This window comes from Natrix helvetica (assembly GCF_964273705.1).
Source record: "Natrix helvetica genome assembly, chromosome: 2".
Taxonomy (NCBI): Eukaryota; Metazoa; Chordata; class Lepidosauria; order Squamata; family Natricidae; genus Natrix; species Natrix helvetica.
Window position 1 is genome coordinate 212,057,611 of NC_138552.1, and position 21,855 is coordinate 212,079,465.

Sequence of the window (21,855 nt, forward strand, 5' to 3'; positions counted from 1 at the left end):
AACCTCCTTAAAACACCAAGAGAACTGAAGAACAAAATTCAGTGCTCAAGGGCATATTTAAAATGATTTTGAAATCATGTGTTGCCAGGCTTTAGACTGATAAGAGTCCCTTATTGGATGTGTCACATCTCACTTTGTCTGTGATTTGTATTGTATAGAACAGTGGTGGCTAACTTTATCCAGACCCAGAACCCCCAAAATGCAATGCCCCCCACATGTGAACCCGCATATGCATGGCAGGGACCAAAAAACAGCTGGCCGGCAGGAGGAATGTGCATGCGCAATGGAGCTGAGCTGGGGTGGCGGCTCACGTGCCCACAGAGAAGGTGCACACATGCCATAGGTTCGCCATCATGGGTATAGAATATCTGGATCCCCATTTGTTCTGTTTTGTATTGTTTTTGTATTATTTATTATTTAGCATTATTGGCTGAGGAATTCTGTGTCAGGCACAAAGAATCAGGATCAATCATAAGGTTGCAGCATAGAACATTTATTCAAGTCTATACACAAGAATCTGGTCAACTAAAGTTCAAGACAAAATTGGCATCAGATAAGGGTAAAAGGAATTCAGGAGTGCTTGTGGGAATGTAAGACTCTAAACTAATTATTGCATTATTTGACAAAGTGACAAAACTAGTGGACCATAGGAATGCTGTTGATATAATTTGCTTGGACTTCAGTAAGGCATTTGATAAGGTAGACCATAACCCACTACTAGATAAAGTAGAAAAATGTGGGTTGGACAGAATCACCACCAGATGGATTTGCAACTGGCTGACCAACCACACTCAACGTGTAGTTCTCAATGGAACTGCATCTACATGGAGGGAGGTATGCAGTGGAGTACCCCAAGGCTCTGTTTTAGGCCCAGTACTCTTCAACATCTTCATCAATGATTTGGATGAGGGAATAAATGGGGAACTCATCAAATTTGCAGATGACACCAAGCTGGCAGGAATAGCCAACACTCCAGAAGATAGGCTTAAGATACAGAAGGATCTTGACAAACTTGACATTGGACACTATCTAATAAAATGAAATTCAAGGGTGAAAAAAGTAAGGTTCTACATTTAGGGAAGAAAAACAAAATGCACAGGTACAATATATGTCAGTGATGGCTAACCTTTTTTTGGATCACGTGCCAAAAGCGGGGGGAGCGCAGGGGGGTTATGCAGGGGCATGCCACACTCATAATGAGCTCCCCCCTCCGCTTTTGGTGTGCTTTTTTCACCATCCCCCTGCTCCAGAGGCTTTCTAGGAGCCTGGGGAGGGCAAAAACAGCCTCCCCTTCCCCCCTCCGGAGGCCCTCTGGAGGATTCAAGAAGTTCCCTGAAGCCCCTGGAGGGCGAAAAACGGTCCTACGGACAAACCGGAAGTGACTTCCGTTTTGCCTGGAGTTCCGTTTTTTCCCCCCTCTGGAGCCTTCAAAGGCTTCCCTAAAGCCTCCAGAGCGTGAAAAACGGCCCAATGAGCAAACCGGAAATCAGTTCCCAAACTTCAGGTTTGTACGATGGGTGGTTTTTCGGCCTACTGAGGGCAGAAAATGGCCAAAAAAAGGCCAAAGTCAGCTGGCCTGTGTGCACATGCGCACTGGAACTGACAGGGCAATGCTTGGCATGCCCTAACAAATGGCTCCGCATGCCACCTGTGGCATATTCGCCATCATGGGTATATGTGGTACCTTGCTCAACAGTAGTAACTGTGAATGGGATCTTGGAGTCCTAGTGGACAGCCATTTAAATATGAGCCAGCAGTGTGCAGCAGCTGCCAAAAAAGGCAACACAGTTTTAAGCTGCATAAACAGAGAGATAGAATCAAGATCACGTGAAATGTTAATACCACTTTATAATGCCTTGGTAAGGCCACACTTGGAATACTGCATCCAGTTTTGGTTGCCACGATGTAAAAAAGATGTGAAGATTCTAGAAAGAGTGCAAAGAAGAGCAACAAAGATGATTAGGGGACTGGAGGCTAAAACATATGAAGAACAGTTGCAGGAACCGGATATGTCTAGTTTAAAGAAAAGAAGGACTAGGGGAGACATGATAGCAGTGTTCCAATATCTCAGGGGTTGCCACAAAGAAGAGGGAGTCAAGCTATTCTCCAAGGCACCTGAGTGCAGAACAAGAAAGCAATGGGTGGAAACTAATCAAGGAGAGAAGCAACTTAGAACTGAGGAGAAATGTCCTGACAGTTAGAACAATTTATCAGTGGAACAACTTGCCTTCAGAAGTTGTGAATGCTTCTACAGTGGAAGTTTTAAAAAAGATATTGGATAATCATTTGTCTGAAATGGTGTTGGGTTTCCTGCCTAGGCAGGGGGTTGGACTAGAAGACCTCCAAGATCCCTTCCACTCTGTTATTCTATTCTATTCTAATAACAAATCTTGACACCTTCCCCCAGCTCTGCTCTTCTCCTTACATTCTGTGAGTTGAAGTCCACACAATTTTACCACTGCCATTTGAAAAACCCTGCTCTAACAAAATGTTCTCTAAGAGCAACTCATTAACTGAAGCAGTTGCTATTGCTGTTCAACCTGCATATCCATTTAACTTTTATACTCTTTCAGACCTCTCTGGTGCATTGACATTTCATTTTTTTCTAGTTTAGAATTCAAACTGGCTCAGCTTTTCACTTCGGGACTGACCTGCTGGCCATTTTTCTGTGACTCCTTTTAGATCTCAGGCTAAGTATGCTTTTATCCTTCCCTAATCCCACTCAGAACAGAGGAAAGAAGAGAATTAAATATGTTGCCACTGTTGCAAATTAAATTCATTATATTAACATCAAAAAATTTAAGTTGCAGTCTATTCAATGTGACACTCAATTTTCATTAATGTATTCTCAGGAAAATTCATCCAATGTCAGAAAAAAATATTTTCAAAAATGGTATCCGCTTGATAGATGAGAGATAGATGATAGTTATAGACAGATAAGACAGACAGACAGACAGACAGACAGACAGACAGACAGACAGACAGACAGACAGACAGACAGACAAGAGAAGGGATTCATCTAGATAAAATATTCTTCAGCATATTTGCCTGAGCATCAGCATTCTTCTAAGAAAAATTACTACTTTGTGCTACAAATATTTCTAATTTGGTGTTTTGTTTTTAAGCATCTAGTGAGAATTTAATCCTCTATTTGGCATTCTATCCAAAACAAAACTAGCAAAACAAATACTGCAGCATGCAATGTTTCTATGCAAGGTACCAGACAACCAATCTTACCTTCCTCCACAATATCACAATTCATTTTCTTCCCATCTGTTTTTCCAGGGCTATCCCAAAGTCAATCAACATTCTGTGCCTTCCTTCCGACTTTAGCTTTCTTTTCTTAAGCATTTTTGTATGATGACATCTTTCATGTCTTAGGCATGAAAGCCAACTGGTGACTTTGGGCCAGTCACTCTCTCTCAGCCCTACCACCTCACAGGGATGCTGAATGTTTGTCATCTTGACTTATTTATAAAAACAATAAAGGCAAGATAAAAATAAATAAATAAATAAATCTTGAGGTTCCCCAATACCTCTGTTTTGTGTGCATATACACAAGCGATGGCGAACCTTTTTTGGCTCGCGTGCCACAAGTGGGGGGAGCACAGGGGGGTCGTGTGCGGGCATGCCACACCCATAATGCAACACATGACCCCCCAGTGCGCATGCGCGCACAACGCATGAAAACCCCCCCATTTTTACATGCTTTTTTCGCCCTCCCCAGGCTCCAGAGGCTTTATAGGAGCCTGGGTAGGGCGAAAAGAGCCTCCCCCGCCCCCCCCGGAGGCTTCAGGGACCGTCCGAATGGTCCTCCGGACGGTCCCTGAAGCCTTCGGAACGCTTAAAACGACCCTCCGAGCAACCCGGAAGTCACTTCCGGTTTGCTCGGAGGGTGGTTTTAAGCGCTCCGAAGGCATCAGGGAAGCCTCCGGACGGTCCCTGAAACCTCCGGGGGGGGGCGCCTCGCGTGCCCTGACAAATGGCTCCATAGGTTCACCATCACTGATATATACCATTCATGATATAAAGGTAAAACTAACAGTCTGAATCTTGGAAAAAATGACAGATGCTGTTTTTGTATTTAGAAATTCAAATTTTGATGGCCTGAATTTTTTTGAATCATAAACATCACTTGGTAATTTTAATTGGAGGGAAATTCTCCTTGCATTCCCCGAGTCTCAATATTCTCTTTCAGTCTTGGAAGGACAAATATAGAGAAGAAAATGTCAATGTCCATCTCAATTTTTTTCTCAACCATGGAAAGCTAGAGGGAAGATAGGAGTTTTCCATCCATTCCCACAAAGTGTTCACTGGAATATCAAAGGTATAATCACTACTGCTTGATTTCTTGGAGACTCCTATCTCATAGCCATCCAGAGTAAAAGGAAGGAATTGTCCATTAAATTCTTTGTGGATCAATAAGCTCTATCCTTGATACCGAGATGCAATGAATGAATTAAAGGAATCACATGTTAATTCACATTTTGCATAAGAATGCAAAGAGATATCCCTCTTGAAATGGGTGGGGACAAATTTTACTATTTGTTTTCTCTGCATCACAGACCCAAAGCTATTTGTTCAGCTTGGATGGTTCTGTGTCTTATCCAAGCAAAAAATAGACACAGAAGAATATCTTAATTTGAACGATCCCTTTCTGTTATATAACATGGCCAATCCTAGTGCAGATTGTAAAAGTACAACATGAGATCTTATTTATATGTGGATCTTCCTCTTCTTTCACAATGTTACTATTTGTTTCATTAATCATTCTGTCTTGAACTGTTTACATTCTTCAGTGGAGTGTTACATATTGATATTGCTTTATTGAACTTGCCACAAGACAGATGTTCTTTCCCTTTCCTCATAAGTAGGTTTGACTATGTCTTATTTGAACCCAGTTAATGGGGAATTTGGGAGGCATGATGGCCCATTAAAGAAGCTGAGATTGTCATTGGTTCAAGACCCAAGGGTTGTGCAATGGGACACACTTCAGTAACTTGCCCCAGCTGCTGCCCACCCAGTAGTTCGAAAGCATGCAAATGTAAGTAGCTAAATAGGTACCATCTCTGTTTTCACCTTCTGAGAAATGGACCTCTTTGAAGTGGCAAAGGAACTGACAATCAAAACAAAATAACGTTGTTTCAATTTGGAGGTTTTAAAATTACTTCAAAATTATTTACAGCATCAGAGCCTCTTTCCCCAAAATACATTCCAAGTAACAATACAACTTAAAATGTTGCATGGCTGGTACCTCCACAATTTTACGAGTTGTGTAAAATCTGCAGAGTTGATGGGGATGAGAGATTATGTGTAACCTGATTAGCAATGAGCTAAAATATACAGTCATTACTTTCAACAGTAAGGTTCTTTATAGTAAAAGACAGTGAAATTCATTTGTGCCACAATGTTCTTGTCAATCAACAATAAATTTTTAAGGGACTGCTACAACAGAACAAAAGGAGCTCTAAATTTCTCTTTTCAATTAAAAAAAACAGGGAAAGAAGAAATTAAATTGTATCAGCAATGTACTGGAACTTGTACAACCATTACTTCCTTATTTATTTATTTTGCTTTACTAATTCTATTCACTCTATTGATAACCAATAAAATGAAAATAAATGAAAGGAGCAGACGAAAAAAAGAATTCAATTAGTCAATGAAACATAAGATTAGTAGGTTCAGATTACTCAGTAATCTTAGAGCCATATTAATTGCAAATCTCTTGGGCTCATGTCTACTGACAATTGTTTATGCCAAGTACCTTCACTATTATCCAGGAAGAAAACAGCATACAGCAGAGCTTCCCACAAACAGTATCTATTGCAGTGTGCAGCTATAACAAATGTAAGTAAATAAATGACAGCAAAAGTGTCACATTGTAGTTAGAAAAATAAAACTGGAGAATTTGGATAGCCTTGTCTTCTTTTTAAAATATACCCTACATCACGGTTGTCAAACTCGCCACGTCATGTTGTTGTCATATGAGGTTTCATGACATTTCCCCATTTGCGAAGCTGGAATGGGCATCGCTTATGCCTGATGCATCCAGCCCGCCTGCCGCCAGTTTGACATGCCTCCCCTAGATGTATACTTCAATCATCACCTCAATATATCTACAGAGCTCTTCCATAGCTGAACCAATTCCAACAACAAGAGCAATGCTGGGCCTGTGACGATGGCAATTTTCTGACAGTGAAAATTTCACCCCATGACTTTGCCTCCTGCTCTTGCATCACTTCCTTTCTCCAAAGTCAAGTCAGCTATGGTGTTTTGCCACTATTTTATTTTTATTTGAATAGAGAAATAGCACTGAAGCTCCCACTCTACGATGTGATTCCATGAAAACAAAAACAAATAGGGGGCAGGGAAGCACTGTCTGGATGCTTCTTCTACTGGTCAGTTAATGTCAGCACTGCTCAGCTCGTAGCGGGTACTAGAAAGTTGCAAAAACAGCATCAGTGATGGCACTCACAGGTCTTCTGAACTTGAATGATTCTGCAACTTTGTGCTTAACTGGTCGCTATGTGGCTGTATACTTAGACTATTATTGCAACCACATAACTCTTTGTGCTATTACTGCATTCAAAATTTTTACAAAATGACTAAGAAAAGTCAAGATGATTTATTATAACATCTTTCCTAAACATTTATTCTTCTGCAACAAATCAAAATACCTGCTTGTGATCAGAGAGAAAACTTTGAAAACTATACATGAACTTAATCCCAAACTCTTGGCTAGGTAGCTCACATACTTGCCATACACAATTAAGTGTCAGTGTTTGGTTCCCTATCAATATGCAAGGTTGTAAATTCTAGCTTCTTTTAGAGCAAGCCATATCTCTGCTTTTGAACTGGTCTGGGCAGAATGATTCCCTACAATATAAATCATCATATTTGCAAGAACACAGAATTTTCCAGAGACCTGGATTATTATTACAATCCATACAAATGAGAAAAGACTAAAATTTCAGTTGTAAAATGCTTCTTAAAATATAAACTGATAGCACAACATTATGTATGTTTAATCAGAATTAAATCTCAGTGAATTCATCTTCTTCTAGGTTAGCAAACATGGGATTATAGCTTAAACATTCTTGATTCAGATACATTTTATACTAGATAATTTGAAAGGGTTATAAAATATTTCAATCAGATAAAAATGACTCATTTTCTTTAAAAATGATTTATTCCGATATTTGTTAGGGGAAGAAGGATTTATGATTCTTGTCCTAATTTCTGTAATTGTTAAAATAAAAAAAAAACCTTGAAGCACAGCATAAATAGTTTGTTATTCTCTCCAGGGACAGAGTTAGCATAAAATCTACCTCCTCTGAACCATCTCTCCTCATTAGTGATTACCCTTTCTTATTAACAAAGTCTTTATTAATAAGTATACATCCCTAGGGAGGCTCACCAGGCCCATTTGCTGGCTTGACAAGCAAAGCAGAATAATAAAAGGATGCATTTAAATTCATAAAAAAACATATTGCCATAGTGCTCACTTCTTTTAGTTTCAGTTGAATACTGGTTTTTAGGAGGGCAAGGGAAGCGGAGATGATATGAGAAGTAGAAACTATGGTTGGCCCTTTTAGTTTAGGGGAACTAAGCTCCCCTAAACTCCGCTGAAAATATTATCTAGCATGGTAATGAAATGTTTGGAAACCAACCCACAAGCTCGAAGACTAAAACTTCACCCTCACAAACATATATTTAAGTCCTAATTTTTTAAAAAATCAGACCAAAAAAACCCCAGAGTCTGTAAAACACAAGGAATTTTCAAAGGAAAATTACACCAAGACCATGGTGGATGTTATTGGATTTTCTTAAGTAATACTTATTCTACAAGTAATCCTCGACTTATAGCTACAATTGGAACTTGAACTGCCATCACTAAGCAATATGGTCATTAAATGAGTTGCACTTGATTTTACAACTTTTCTGCCAGTGTTATTTGTTCAGTGTATCACTGTGGTCATTAAGTGGGTTTGCTTGTAAGAAGCCCCAGGATGGTAATACATGACAATTATGTGACCTTGGGACATTCCGACTATGGTAAATGTATGCTGATTGCCAAGCACCTGGATTTTGATCATGTGATCACAGGGACACTGCAATGTTTCAGTGTGAAGACAAGTTGTAAATGTGAGGATCAGTCTTAAATCACTTTTTTGATGCCTTTGGAACTTCGACAGTTTGTTAAGTCATAAGTTGAGGGCTACCTGTATTTACTATCATTAATACTGCTTCTAAGCAGTTATGGGAAGATTTATATCCTGAAAGCAGGATGCAAATAATGACAATGTATGTAAGCAATTATAAAAAGAAGGGAGAGGAAAAAATACTACTTTGGCCAACTGAAACTAATGTTTATGAAGAAAAGGGATTACATGCCTTAAGAATAATGTATTGTATTCATTCCATATTTAAAGGACTATACACTCCCTATACACAAAGAGAAGAAATGGATATAGCTGAGTGAGAGCCATACCATTAATGAAATTCAACACTGATTCTACTCATCCTGTTCAAGAAAACAGAGAAGAATTATCAGCAGGAACAGCAGACAATTTTGACCAAATAGCAAGGGCAGACTATCACTTTGGGGGTGGAGACACATTGGAAAGTTTGAGAACATGTGGTGGGGTATGTTACCTTAGGATGCTCTCTATATTTTTAATGGGACTTTTGTGAATCCCCCCAATCATTGCTGGAAATAAATATGATGATAGAGGCTGAACTTTGCTTGAAGCAGACCTCTCTCTCTCTTTCAAGGAGAAAGCAGTGAGTTAGATAATTTAATAAGGAAAATTCTGGGGACATGTTGTTGCTTGTCAGAAAGATTAAGGGGTTGTGAAACAATACATAGACAATGAACTAAGTTTTCAGGGAGAAGCTGTGATAAAGTCAAGGAACAATAACTGTTAACCAATCAAGAGAAACTCTATAACAACAGTTCAAAGTTAAGCCGGTGCTGAAAAAAGTGACTTACAACCAGCCCTTAGAACCATTGCAGTGTTTCCATGAACGCATGATCAAAATTTGGGTGGTTGACCACCAGCATGTATTTACAATGACTGCAGCATTTTGGAATCACATGACCACCATTTGTGATCTTCCCAGGGGGCTTCTGACAATCAAAATCAATGGGGAAAATCGAATTCATTTAACAACCATGATTTGCTGAATGAACACAGCAGAAAGATCATAAAAGCCGGGCACAACTCTCTTAACATCGTTTAGTGATGGAAGTGTTTGTCCCAATTGTATTCTTAAATTAAGGATTACCTGCACTGCAAAAGAAGCAATTAAAAACACTTGACTGCACGTGTTTCAGTGTTGATTATTCTTGTTTTTTTAGAAAAAATATACATGAATTTGGAGGTCCCCCTCCATGAAAAACACTGCCTCAAAAAAGTTCTGCAGTATCTATATTATTCTGCTAGTGCACCATCTATCTGTGTAGCTACCTTTGTCATATTTCTCAATAATTTACTTTAGAGCAGCTGAACTCACATTAGTACAGTATATGAAGTATAGGTCCAAGGAAAGAGAATTTGCAGGGGAAAAAAAACAAAACACAAATTCCTTATTAATATGTGTTCTTCCAGGACTGCATTTCTAAAAGTGTTTCAGTAAAACATCTTTTTTCACATTTAAAATCTGTCTGCTCTAAATAACACTATTTATTAAACCAAAGGTAAGAATATAAAAACATCTTACGGCTTGAAAGAGAATATGACAGCTTGCAGTTGATTTTTCTGAAAAGTTGCTTGTTGAGTGGCCAGAGAATTAGCGTGAAGAGTTGAATGAAGTTGATTATCAGTCCTGATGCTATAAATACATAACTCAAAATAAGATGACAAATGAATTGAGACTTCAGAAATCCAATGATGTCCATGGTTTAAGGCAGCAAGGCAAATCTTCCAGAAAAGAAGAAAACAGTGCTCAAATTTGGATAGGTAACTGTAGAAAGACAAGAGAACCGTAACATTAGAAATAATCCACATGGAGTCTCTGCATTGCTTTCCTAATCATTTTACTTTAAATTGCCCTCCCCTAAATACACTATTACTTCTATCTTAAAGTAATTTAAAGAAATGTACGAAAACACGTACCATGAAATAAACACCTGTGTGTAAAGCTAATATGAAGAAGGAATGTGCAAAAAAAAAACCAGGAATATACCATAGCTGCTTGCTCAAACTCCTCGCCTTTCTTTTTTCTTTTTAATAAAAAGGGTGTTGGTACTTACCTGATACGCCTCTTCTCATAGCGGGGGAGGAATATCCAGGATGGGTTGACCTTGTCCTATCTTGATTGGACTGAGTCAGATAAGCTCTTTTAGCCACGCCTTGGTCACCAGGCTCCACCCAGTTATCGGCGAAGAACTCTATCCAACTCGCTGTGTCATCCATTCTAAACTTTTAGTTTCAAACCTTTATCTATTACTTCAACAGAACAGTTCAACAAACAACATAACAATTTCGCAACGTACCCATATCAGGGAGGGGCTGGATACTCCTCCCCCACTATGAGAAGAGGCGTAACAGATACCAACCCCCTTTCTCCATAGTGAGGGGGAGGAGTCTCCAGGATGGGACATACCAAAGCCTACACGTCCCTAGGGAGGTTTACACATTTGAGTATATGCCCAAACTTATGCCTGGTGAGACCTCCCCCGCCTTGTGAACAGTCTGCAACACCCTACGTCCAAAAGAGGCTTCCGCAGAAGCAAAGGAGTCCAACTTGTAATGCCTCACGAATGGTGAGGGGGAGGACCCCCTGGCTGCCCTACAGATCTCAGAAAGTGAGGCTTGCGTGGCCCAGGCCGCCAAAGTGGCCGCGCTCTGAGTAGAACGCACTGTGATAGAACTTGGTGTCTGCCGACCCCGTGCCTGATAGGCAGAAGCCATACAAGTTCTTAACCACCTGCCTATTGTGGTGGAGGTCACTTTGTTCCCCAGGGAGCCCCGCTGGAAGGAAGCAAAAGGGACTTCCGACTTCCTGTTCGGCTGGTTCTTCTGAGGTAAATCCTCAGAGCCCTCCTCACGTCCAAGGTGTGCCATTTCCTCTCTAATGGGTGAGAAGGGTCCAGGCAGAAATGTGCAATATCAGCTCCTGCGAGCGATGGAAACAAGAACACACCTTGGGAATGAAGGAGGGGTCCAACCTGGTACTACCCTGTCCTGGTGGAACACGCAGAGATCTTCCCTGGTAGACAGAGCCTGCAGTTCGGATATCCTCCTGGCGGAGGTGATGTCCACCAAAAAGGCCACCTTAAGTGTCCGGAACTTCAGAGAGACAGTACGTAATGGTTCAAACGGAGGGCCTGTCAGAGCGTCCAACACCCTGTGTAAGTCCCAGGAAGGGTACCTATGCAGCATGTGCAGTTTAAGATTGGAGGCCCCCTTGAGGAACCGCCTGACCATCGGATGGTGAGTCCGTGTCTGAGATCTTCCACCCAGGAGTACCGATGAAATGGCCGAGACCTGTCTCCTAAATGTGTTGGGAGCCAACCCTCTGTCCAGCCCCGCCTGGAGGAAGTCCAGAACTTGTGCAACAGTGGCCCAGACCAGATCAAGGCCCCTAGAGATGCACCATGTTGAAAGGGCCTGACATGTAGTGCCATAAATGCGCTCCGTGGAGGGTCTGCTAGCTGCCTAGATAGTCTGTATAACTCTGGGGGAGGAAGATCTTCCCTCAGGGTGCTCTGCTCAATTGCCAAGCGGTTAGCTGGAGCCACTGAGGGTCCGGATGTTCCAGTGACCCCTGACTGAGGGAGATCCTCTCCTGGAAGGTTCTCCAGGGCCTGTCCACCAAGAGGAATTGGAGATCGGCAAACCAAGGCCTTCGGGGCCAGTGTGGGGCAATCAGCATCACCTCCGCCCCCTCCCGCAAGAATCCTTGTATGACCCTAGGGATCAAGGGTAAGGGTGGATAGGCATAGAGGAGCCCCCGAGGCCATCGGAGAGCGTCTACCCCCTCCGCCCCCCCATGTCCGGTACCTGGAGTAAAACCTCGGGAGCTGGACGTTGAGAGGGGTGGCGAATAGGTAGACCTCTGGTCGTCCTAAGCGCTCTGCCAGCTCCTCGACGATTGCTGGCTGCAGCTTCCACTCCGAATTGTCCACCTTGTTACAGTTGCCCTCAGCGAATGCTGTCTAAGATCATAGGCTATCTGAGGTGCTACTGCAAATTCTCATAGTTGGACCTCCATTCTGAATTTGTGGTGGGTTCCGGAATGGGGACCGGCCTGTCTGACCCTTCTGCCATGACTAGAAGGGTGCTATGATTCTATGACTAGGATTAGCTCGATTTTTTTTAAATATTATGAAGTCTTTGAGTTCAATTCACTTGTCGGTCCCTAGAGTGCATAGCAAAACTTTGTAGATGCAGACGCAGTTTGCTGGTCAGCCACTAGACTGTGTGTAAAGTTGACGTGAGGAAAGCTAAGGTTCACAATGAAGAAAGGCTTGCCCCAAAGGTAAAAAAATTAACGAAGAAAGGCTTCTTCCAACATGTTAAAAACCAGAAAAAGATTAGGGGAACAATTGGTCCATTGCTGAGAGAAGGTGGAAAGAAGTGACCAGCAATAGGGAGAAAGCAGACTATTTAACTCATTTTTTGCATCATTCTTTACACAAAGGGATAAAACAGTCGAACCTATCAAAAACAGCACTACAAAAATCAGATTAGAAACACAAGATGGAATAGGGAAGAAAATGGTAAGTGAGCACCTGTCTACCCTAGAAGAGTTCCAATCACCAGGACCGGATGGATTACACCCCAGAGTTCTGAAGGAACTGGCAGATGAGATCTCCGAACAACTGAACTATATCTTTCAGAGATCCTGATGCACCGGGGAATTACCAGAGGATTGCTGATGTGGTTCCCATCTTCAGAAAGGGAGAAAAACAGATCCAGAGAACTACAGACCTATCAGCCTGACCTCACTACCAGGAAGATTCTGGAAAGAATAATCAAGTAACGAAGTAGCGAACACTTAGAAGCAAACAAAGTAATAGCCAAAAGCCAACATGGGTTTGCCAAACCAGATCATGCCAACCTAATCTTATTGCATTCTTTGGTAATGTGACAAATTTAGTGGACCAAGGGAATGCCGTTGATAGTACTTGGACTTCAGTAAGGCCTCTGATAAGGTAGACCATAACCTACTACTAGACAAAGTAGAAGAATGTGGGTTAGACAGCATCACACCAGATGGATTCGTAACTGGTTGACCAACCGTCCTCAACATGTAGTCCTCAATGGAACTGCAACTTCATGGAGGGAAGTATGCAGTGGAGTACCCCAAGGCTCTGTTTTAGGCCCAGTACTCTTCAACTTCTTCATCAATGATTTGGATGAGGGTTTTAGGTATGTAAGCTAACTTGGGTTAGCAATATATAAGCCATGATAGTAATACTGTTTCTTTAAGTACCGCTGTAAATGTGATTGGATGCTGTTACCTCAAACGGCCATAATATGGAGCCAGAATGACTGTTAGCTCTCTGTTTGCTGATTGGTGGGGGAACTCATCAAATTTGCAGATGACACCAAGCTGGCAGGAATAGCCAACACTCCAGAAGATAGACTAAAGATACAGGATCTTGACCCACTTGAACATTGGGCACTATCTAATAAAATGAAATTCAAAGGTGAAAAGAGTAAGGTTCTACATTTAGGCAACAAAAATGAAATGCACAGGTACAGTATAGGTAGTACCTTGCTCAACAGTAGTAACTATGAAAGGGATCTTGGAGTCCTAGTGGACAGCCATTTAAATATGAGCCAGCAGTGTGCAGCTGCTGCCAAAAAAGCCAACACAGTTCTAGGCTGCATCAACAGAGGGATAGAATCAAGATCACGTGAAGTGTTAATACCACTTTATAATGCCTTGGTAAGGCCACACTTGGAAAACTACATCCAGTTTTGGTCGCCACAATGTAGAAAAGATGAGGAGACTCAAGAAAGAGTGCAGAAAAGGGCCACAAGGATGATTAGGGGACTGGAGACTAAAAAATATGAAGAACGGTTGAAGGAACTGGGTATGTCTAGTTTGATGAAAAGGACTAGGGAAGACATGATAGCAGTGTTCCAATATCTCAGGGGTTGCCACAAAGAAGAGGGAGTCAAACTATTCTCCAAAGCACCTGAGGGTAGAACAAGAAGCAATGGGTGGAAACTAATCAAGGAGAGAAGCAACTTAGAACTGAGGAGAAATTTCCTGACAGTTAGAACAATTAATCAGTGGAACAGCTTGCCTCCAGAAGTTGTGAATGCCCCAACACTGGAAGTCTTTAAGAAGATGTTGGATAGCCATTTGTTTGAAATGGTATAGGGTTCTCTGCTTAGGCCAGGGGTTAGACAGCATCCCTTCCAACTCTGCTATTGTATTGTATTGAATAGAGATTTTGCATCTTTGCTTACAAAATTACATAATGCCAGTTTGGAGACTCTTCAGCCCCTCCAGTGGGGCTGCCTGCTTTAGAAGGGAGGACTTGATTCCTGCCTGTGTCCTCCAAGCTGCAGGGGGCCGCTATCTTGGGCCATGTGGGGCCTCTCCTCTGCCTTCTTTTCAAATGGCTCTGCGGGGCAAATACAATAGCCCTGCTCTCAGGACTTTGAAACAAAAAACAAACAAAAAACAAACTGCTTGTGTTGCTAATAGCTGGCTCTCACCTGTGGCCTCCTACTGTTAACAGCCGATTGCTGAGAGCCTTCTGCCCCTCCTCCCTTTCTTTTCTCTTCCTTAAAGGGGAAGTTTTTTTTCCTTAAAGGGAAGACCTTCTTAGGGGAAGCCTCGCAATTATCTGAGCCTGAGCCTCCTTGCCCTGTCTGGGCTTCTCTGGCTAGGCAGGCCCTCAGAAGAGGATTGGGCAGGGCTTGCATAATCATGATAGCAAGGAGCCAGAACACAGGAGGGCAAAGGCAAAAGGAATTCTCACCTGGAGGAAGGGGTCCCCTTCTGCAGCCTTGCCAGATGAAGAGAAACCTGGTAATCTTTTCTCAGGTTGGGGGGGGGGTTGTTTTTTCCTGCTGCTGGCCTTGTGGCAGATGCCTTTCCTACTTGGAGGTAGGCTTGGGGGGGGGTGATCTACCACCTGCCTCTTTAGTCTCCTTGATGGAGTGGCTTTTGCTTGCCTCCCCCGCCCTCGGCTAATTCCTCTGCGATGGTCTCTAACCTTTTTAAGGACTCCTCAGTGCGTCCGGTGGTTGCTGCTGCAGGGCTGAGAGCTCGGCCAGCCTCCTCTGAGCTGCTGGGGACTGCCATCTTGGACCACGTGGTTTCAAAATGGCCCCCGGCTCCAAATTCAAAAGGCTCCTTTTTGCTGGAGCACATGGAAATGGCTTGTGCCTTTGTAGGCTGCCATGCTGCTGGGGGGGGGGTCTCTCTCTCGCCTCTCCCTGCCTCCTGCAGCTCTTTCTGAGCTTCTCCTGCTCTCACCTTGTTCTCTGGTGATCACTGCCAGCGCAGGCACTCTGGGGCATTTTAAAATGCAGCGGTTCGTTGCTCAACCCCTGAGGGGAGCGGGGGAGCGCTCCGGCACCCTTAGAGCCTCCTTGGGGGTTGCCCATGCTGCAGGGGCCTCTGCGGAGCTCGCTTGCCTGTCTTTGGTGAGAGTCCTCACTTAGCACCCTGAGTCTCACTCTGTGACCTGGGCTGCGTGCCGCCTTAGCAGTTGCTGCACGGGCTTTCTACCCCCACAGGGGGTTTCCTCAACCTCTGGTGACTGATCAGGCAGCGTGGAGGCAATTCCGATCGCTTTTGCAGCAATTTAAAATTTCCTTTAAGTTTCTTCAGGATCTCATGATGAACACAGCCGTCCATAGATAGACTGAGTCGATAACTGGGTGGAGTCTGGTGACCAAGGCATGGCTAAAAGAGCTTATCAGACTCAGTCCAATCAAAAGAGGACAAGGTCAACCCATCTTGGAGACTCCTCCCCCTCACTATGGAGAATTTTTATTTTCAGACAAACACAAACACACAACACATATAACATAAAGCAGCAATGGCGAACCTTTTTTGGCTCGCATGCCACAAGTGGGTGGAGCGCAGGGGGGTTGTGTGTGGGCATGCCGCACCCACAATGCAATGTGCGATCCCCCCAGTGCGCATGCTCGCACAACGCGCAACCCCCCCCCCATTTTTACATGCTTTTTTTCGCCCTCCCCAGGATCCAGGGGCTTTATAGGAGCCTGGGGAGGGCGAAAATAGCCTCTCCCGCCCCCCGCCGGAGGCCCTCCGGAGGCTTCAGGGACCGTCCGGAGGTTTCCCTGAAGCCTTCGGAGCGCTTAAAACCACCCTCCGAGCAAACCGGAAGTGACTTCCGGGTTGCTCTGAGGATCATTTTAAGCGTTCCGAAGGCTTTAGGGAAGCCTCCGGATGGTCCCTGAAGCCTCCGGGGGTGGGGCGGGGGAGGCTCTTTTTGCCCTCCTCAGGCTCCTATAAAGGCTCTGGAGCCTGGGGAAGGTGAAAAATAGATTTTAAAAAGGTGAACTCAGCTGGCCAGCGCCTCGCGTGCCCTGACAAATGGCTCCGCGTGCCACTTGTGGCACGCGTGCCTTAGGTTCGCCATCACTGACATAAAGCCTCTTCAACTACCCAGTGTGTCAATTGGTTACAAGGTCTTTCTGTGTCCTTTCCATAGTCATCACTTCAATTTTATCAAAATTCACATATTGACAATCAAGATATCTTTGTATACAATGTTATTATGCTTCCTCCTATTCTGAGTCATTCTATCATTTTAGCATTGATAACAATCACTAATAATTTTCAATTCCATGTTTTCCCCCATTAGTATCATCAATCTAATATACGTGTATACAAATTGTTATAATGATTAAACATCCATTAAGCCAGCTATTATTACATCCTTTCAACATAAGGCATATTAAATTTGAAGTAACTTTATCTTATGACATTTTATTACATCATCCTGAAATCATCCAATGATATTACATCTTTATATTCTATTCTATATAAAATTGTTTATCTTTTATAAAAAGGCCTTTCAACATCATCTCCATAATCCTCATTTACAGTATTGTATAAAATTTCACATTATCAATCTAGTACATATAAATGCTTTATCATTATTAATCATTTATTTGACTATAGCTATTATTACGTTGTACATAGCACTCAAATTTTAACTACATTTAACTAAAATTTATTGTGACATTTCATTTCATCATCCTGTATCCTTCCAGAGATAGTGCAGTCCAATATCTCTTGCCATTTGTAAAGTCTGTATTCTAAGTGTTTTCTTGATAAGTCTTATGTGGACTTCTCTTAAGAACTTGTTGTTCATTGCATGTCTTATAAGAATTCGAAACCCTCTATCTGCTCTTTTTATCAGCTTAACTTTTGTTATCATTAGTGCTTCTGCCGAGATTACTCTCATTATTTCTGCCAAATTTTCCTCTCCTTTCTTCATCTATTTCCTGACATCTGAAATAAAGTTCCGGTTCATCGATTTCTCCTTTCCGTATTTCACACTTGTCATTTCACTCCACTCTCAGTTTGCTGTCAGTGTCAACACTTTTCTTATCACTTACATATGTCTCTGTTATTTTTTCAGCTCTATCCTCAAACTTCATCACTGTCCCCATACTTTCTGTATTTTGATCTATAATTTCAAGTCTCTTTTCAATTATCTCTGTAATTATTAAAACTTTTTGAATTTCTAAAAAAAATCTTTGCAAAGTTAGTGCCTTTTCTTCTTCACGTTGTGCCATTTTCCAAGTTATAAACACTGCCAAAACATCTGAGACTTTTTAGGTCAAACAAATTCAGTGAAGTTTTTCAAATCAAAGCTTTCTCTTTCCTTCAAAGGAACACCTATATAAACAAAACGTTTTCCACTGAGCCTTTCAGTAAATAAAGCTTATAGCTTTATCAGATATTGCCAAGCCTCTAGCCACTAGATGGCAGTGTTACCTCTTTTCCATCTGTTTCTGCCTCTCTCTGTAAACACTGCACATTGCATTATGAGTGCGGCATGCCTGCACACGACCCCTCTGCGCTCCCCCCACTTATCGCACGTGAGCCAAAAAAGGTTTGCCATCGATGCCCTATCGTATTTTCAGGGAAACACGGTAGGTCCAAAAAGACCGTCCAGGAACAGAGATATCGACAGCAATCCTGGAATCCCAAGATTGAATGTCATGTCGTTGCGATGTCAAGCCTCGCCTTTCTATAGAACTCAACATTTTAATTTAAAAATATGATATTTGTTAATAGTTTTTTAAAAAGTATCTTATTCACAGAAGCATTAAGTACAGGGCTTGTAAAAGCTTGGGAAGCGTGATTTGATTTTTAAAAAAAAACATTTCAGAATGTGCTTCTTTGCTGCCAAGATCATACAAAACATGCTAACCTTCAGTGTTATTTGGAAAATTATAGGTTACTTCTGACAGCTTTTTTAAAAAATTGACAAATCATTTAAAATTTACTGACATAAAGGTTCTAAAATTTCTAGATGCTTCTATTACTCTTTCCAAGCAATAAAAAATAAATATTTTGTATTCCTTTTCCACTTTAACTCAGGGAATTTTTCAAAAACTTACATATGCTCTTTGACCAAAGCATAAGATCCTGTTATTGCTATTATTAACCCTTCGCCTATATTGCAAGGTCATATACATACATACATACATACATACATACATACATATACATATACACATATACTAGTGCTACATGAACAAATCAATAGAAAAGCTTCTGAATGTCTGTTGCTACGTCAACTCTTAGTGACTGATGAAACCAGACTATGCTGTTTTCTTGCAACATTCCTAAGGTTAAGAGAGAACAATTGGCAAAGTCACCCAGGTGACTTTCAAGCCTTAAGAACAGTATCCCAGCTTCTAATCCAGTGCCTATGAGGACTATTCAAAAATTCACCCTTGTGAATGCTATGTCTATCTCATCTGTGAGTCTAGCACTAGCATTCAACCCCAAACACATGTCAGAGAGTTTTACAAATGTTTTCCCTGAGTTGCATAAATTCAAGTCTACATGACTTTATGATACCTATAGAAAGTGAATAAATAAACATCATAATGCCAGAAAATCAACACACATTTAAAAGAAAACTGAATTGTGTGATAGCTTAGTTCTTTTAAAGTAATTTATTAATTAATAGTGCTCTATCCTAATTCAGAACTATCAGAGAAACTTTCAGGATAGTTCAAGTTTACTTTCTCAGGTGCCTCTACAATTCTTTGAAATTGTGAAACCGATTTACTTTCTGAAGCAAAACACAGAAGTTGCCCAAATTATGAGGCTGCATGGTACGGTTTAGGAATCTGGTAAGCCTACCTATAAAAGACTGAAGTAGTAAAAAGAAATGCATCGGAGTAAAAAGGGATAACTACTGAAATCAGAATACTATTTATTCCTTTACTATATTCAGTATTTGGTACTGAATATGATTTATAGACAGACTACCTCAGATTATTTTTGGGCAATTATTATTTGCAGAAATCAGCCTTCCCACTTATTTAGTGTCATAAATTAAGAGGAGGAATAAAGATGCAAACTGTTCAGGAGCTGCAAACAAGAGAAGCATTTGCCATAGTTCTCAATAACTTTTTTTAAAAAATAGCTGGGCATCCAATTAGCGATCCCGATCTTTTCACTTTTTTGTTTTATTTCACCTCATTGCTGAACCAAACTTTCCTAGAACCAATATAATGAATATGTTCTCTTCCCATATTATGCACATAATATGTTACAATATATTGGTTACATATTGTTTTTCACATAATAGTCACATCCAAAGAATAAATCAGACAAGGTACGGATGCTCTAGAGCAGTGTTGGTGAACCTTTTCAGGACAGAGTGTTGAAATGGCAGCATGTGTGCGTGCGGGAACACTGGAAACTGGAAGAGTAGCTCCCCAGCACTTATGCACACGGCAAAATGCTGAGCTTCTGTTTTCCAACGCACATATGTGCGCCGGCCACCTGTTCTTCCAGTTGCTGACACGCATGCATGTGCGAAGACCAGCTGGCCAGTGGGCATGTGCACGCTGGAAACCAGAAGCTCAGAAACATGCGTGCTGGGGAACTGCTTGTCTGGTTTCCAGCACTTCTGTGTGTGTGAAGACCAGCTGGAATCCAGAAAAGCAATGGGCGATGGCTGGCGTACCTGGAGAGATGGCTCTGCGTGCCACATAGGTTCGCCATTATGGCTCTAGAGTCTAGACCCCTTTCCTGAAATCTTGCCACATACTGAGACCTCCGAAGTGTGTCTTTTCTGTGGCTGCTCCTACATTGCGGAATATCCCTCCCCCATGTGATTTGGTAAGGCCCCCATCCTCATTAAGATCTGGCTTTTTACCAAGGCTAAGATTGTAAAGATAGAATGAGAACAACTGGAGCTTGCTTCAGGGTATCCCAAAGGGGACGATTAAAGTACAGGGTTTTTCTTTTTATCACTTTGTTGGTTTACTGTTTTATGACTGTTTTATAGCCATTGGTTTTATTGATGCTGTGAGCAGCCCAGAGTTGCTTAAGATGGGCAGCAATATAAATCCTTTAAATAAATAAACAATATGTTATTAAAAAATACCTAGTTGCTAAAATGATGAGAATGTCATTTTCTAATATTACCAGGGATGCTGTAGGGTGCATTTCTGGTACGTATGAAGTCAAGAGTTTCCTAAAATAGGAAAGCTAAAATCAAGTCAAGTGAAGTATTTGTGGAAATCCAATGTAAATAGTTGGGCAGGAATTGGCAGAGATTTAAAGTTATAAGCATGCAATAGGAACAAAAATGCCAAAAGCACTTAATCTTCATCTGCATTTTGAAGAGTTTGAAGCAGAAGATAAGGTTTGAAAAAAGAAAGATAACAGAGACCAGGTACTGCACTGCTCCAACTCATGTTATTTTCTTCTACTGACCATACTAATAAGACAACACAAGAAAAAATAGTTCCATCATTAATTGCTAACATTTTAGGAATTGAATACTTCATGTGCATGAATGCCATAAATCAGATTTGGATTGATGGAGTACAATCTCTGACTAAAACTTAGAGACATGATATTAGTGTTCCAATATCTCAGGGGTTGCCACAAAGAAGAGGGAGTCAAGTTGTTCTCCAAGGCACCTGAGGGTAGAACAAGAAGCAATGGGTGGAAACTAATCAAGGAGAGAAGCAACTTAGAACTGAGGAGAAATTTCCTGACAGTTAGAACAATTAATCAGTGGAACAGCTTGCCTCCAGAAGTTGTGAATGCCCCAACACTGGAAGTCTTTAAGATGTTGGATAGCCATTTGTCTGAAACAGTATAGGGTTTCCTGCCTAGGCAGGGGGTTGGACTAGAAGACCTCCAAGGTCCCTTCCAACTCTGCTATTGTATTATATGTTTGATGAGTGACATGGTATGTGACATGGTATTGCATGTGAATCAAATTTAATAGAAAATTAAGCCAGCCAAGCAATGATTTTAAACACTCCCAATTTATATCACAGGAATATAACTCATAGAGGTAGTCCTCGATTTACAACCACAATTGAGCCCAAAATTTATGCTGCTAGCACAGAAATTTGTTAAGTGAGTTTTGTCCCACTTTACCACCTTTCTTGCCACATTTGTTAAGTGAATTACTGCGTTGTTAAGTTAGTAACACAGTTGTTAGGTAAATCTAGCTTCCCCATTGACCTTGGCAGAACCCTGGGTCTCTGCATCCATCATAAATATGAGTCAGTTGCCAAACATCCAAATATAAATCATGTGATCCTAGGGCTGCTGCAACAGTTGTAAGTGTGAAAAATGGTCATAACTCCCTTCAGTGCAGTTGTAACTTCAAATGGTCACTAAACGAACTGT

General features: G+C 41.6%; 1 protein-coding gene across 5 annotated transcripts in view; it reads right to left on the reverse strand.

Annotated features, from left to right (window-relative positions):
- AGPAT4 (1-acylglycerol-3-phosphate O-acyltransferase 4) overlaps nucleotides 1–21,855 on the reverse strand; it is a 67,437-nt gene that overhangs the window by 34,869 nt on the left and 10,713 nt on the right. For all 5 annotated transcript variants that reach the window (XM_081943372.1, XM_081943370.1, XM_081943371.1 and 2 more), the window contains one exon: nucleotides 9,724–9,966. In XM_081943372.1, the coding sequence (XP_081799498.1) occupies nucleotides 9,724–9,901 (178 nt within the window). In that variant the 5' untranslated portion in view covers nucleotides 9,902–9,966. The remainder of the gene's footprint in view (nucleotides 1–9,723; nucleotides 9,967–21,855) is intronic.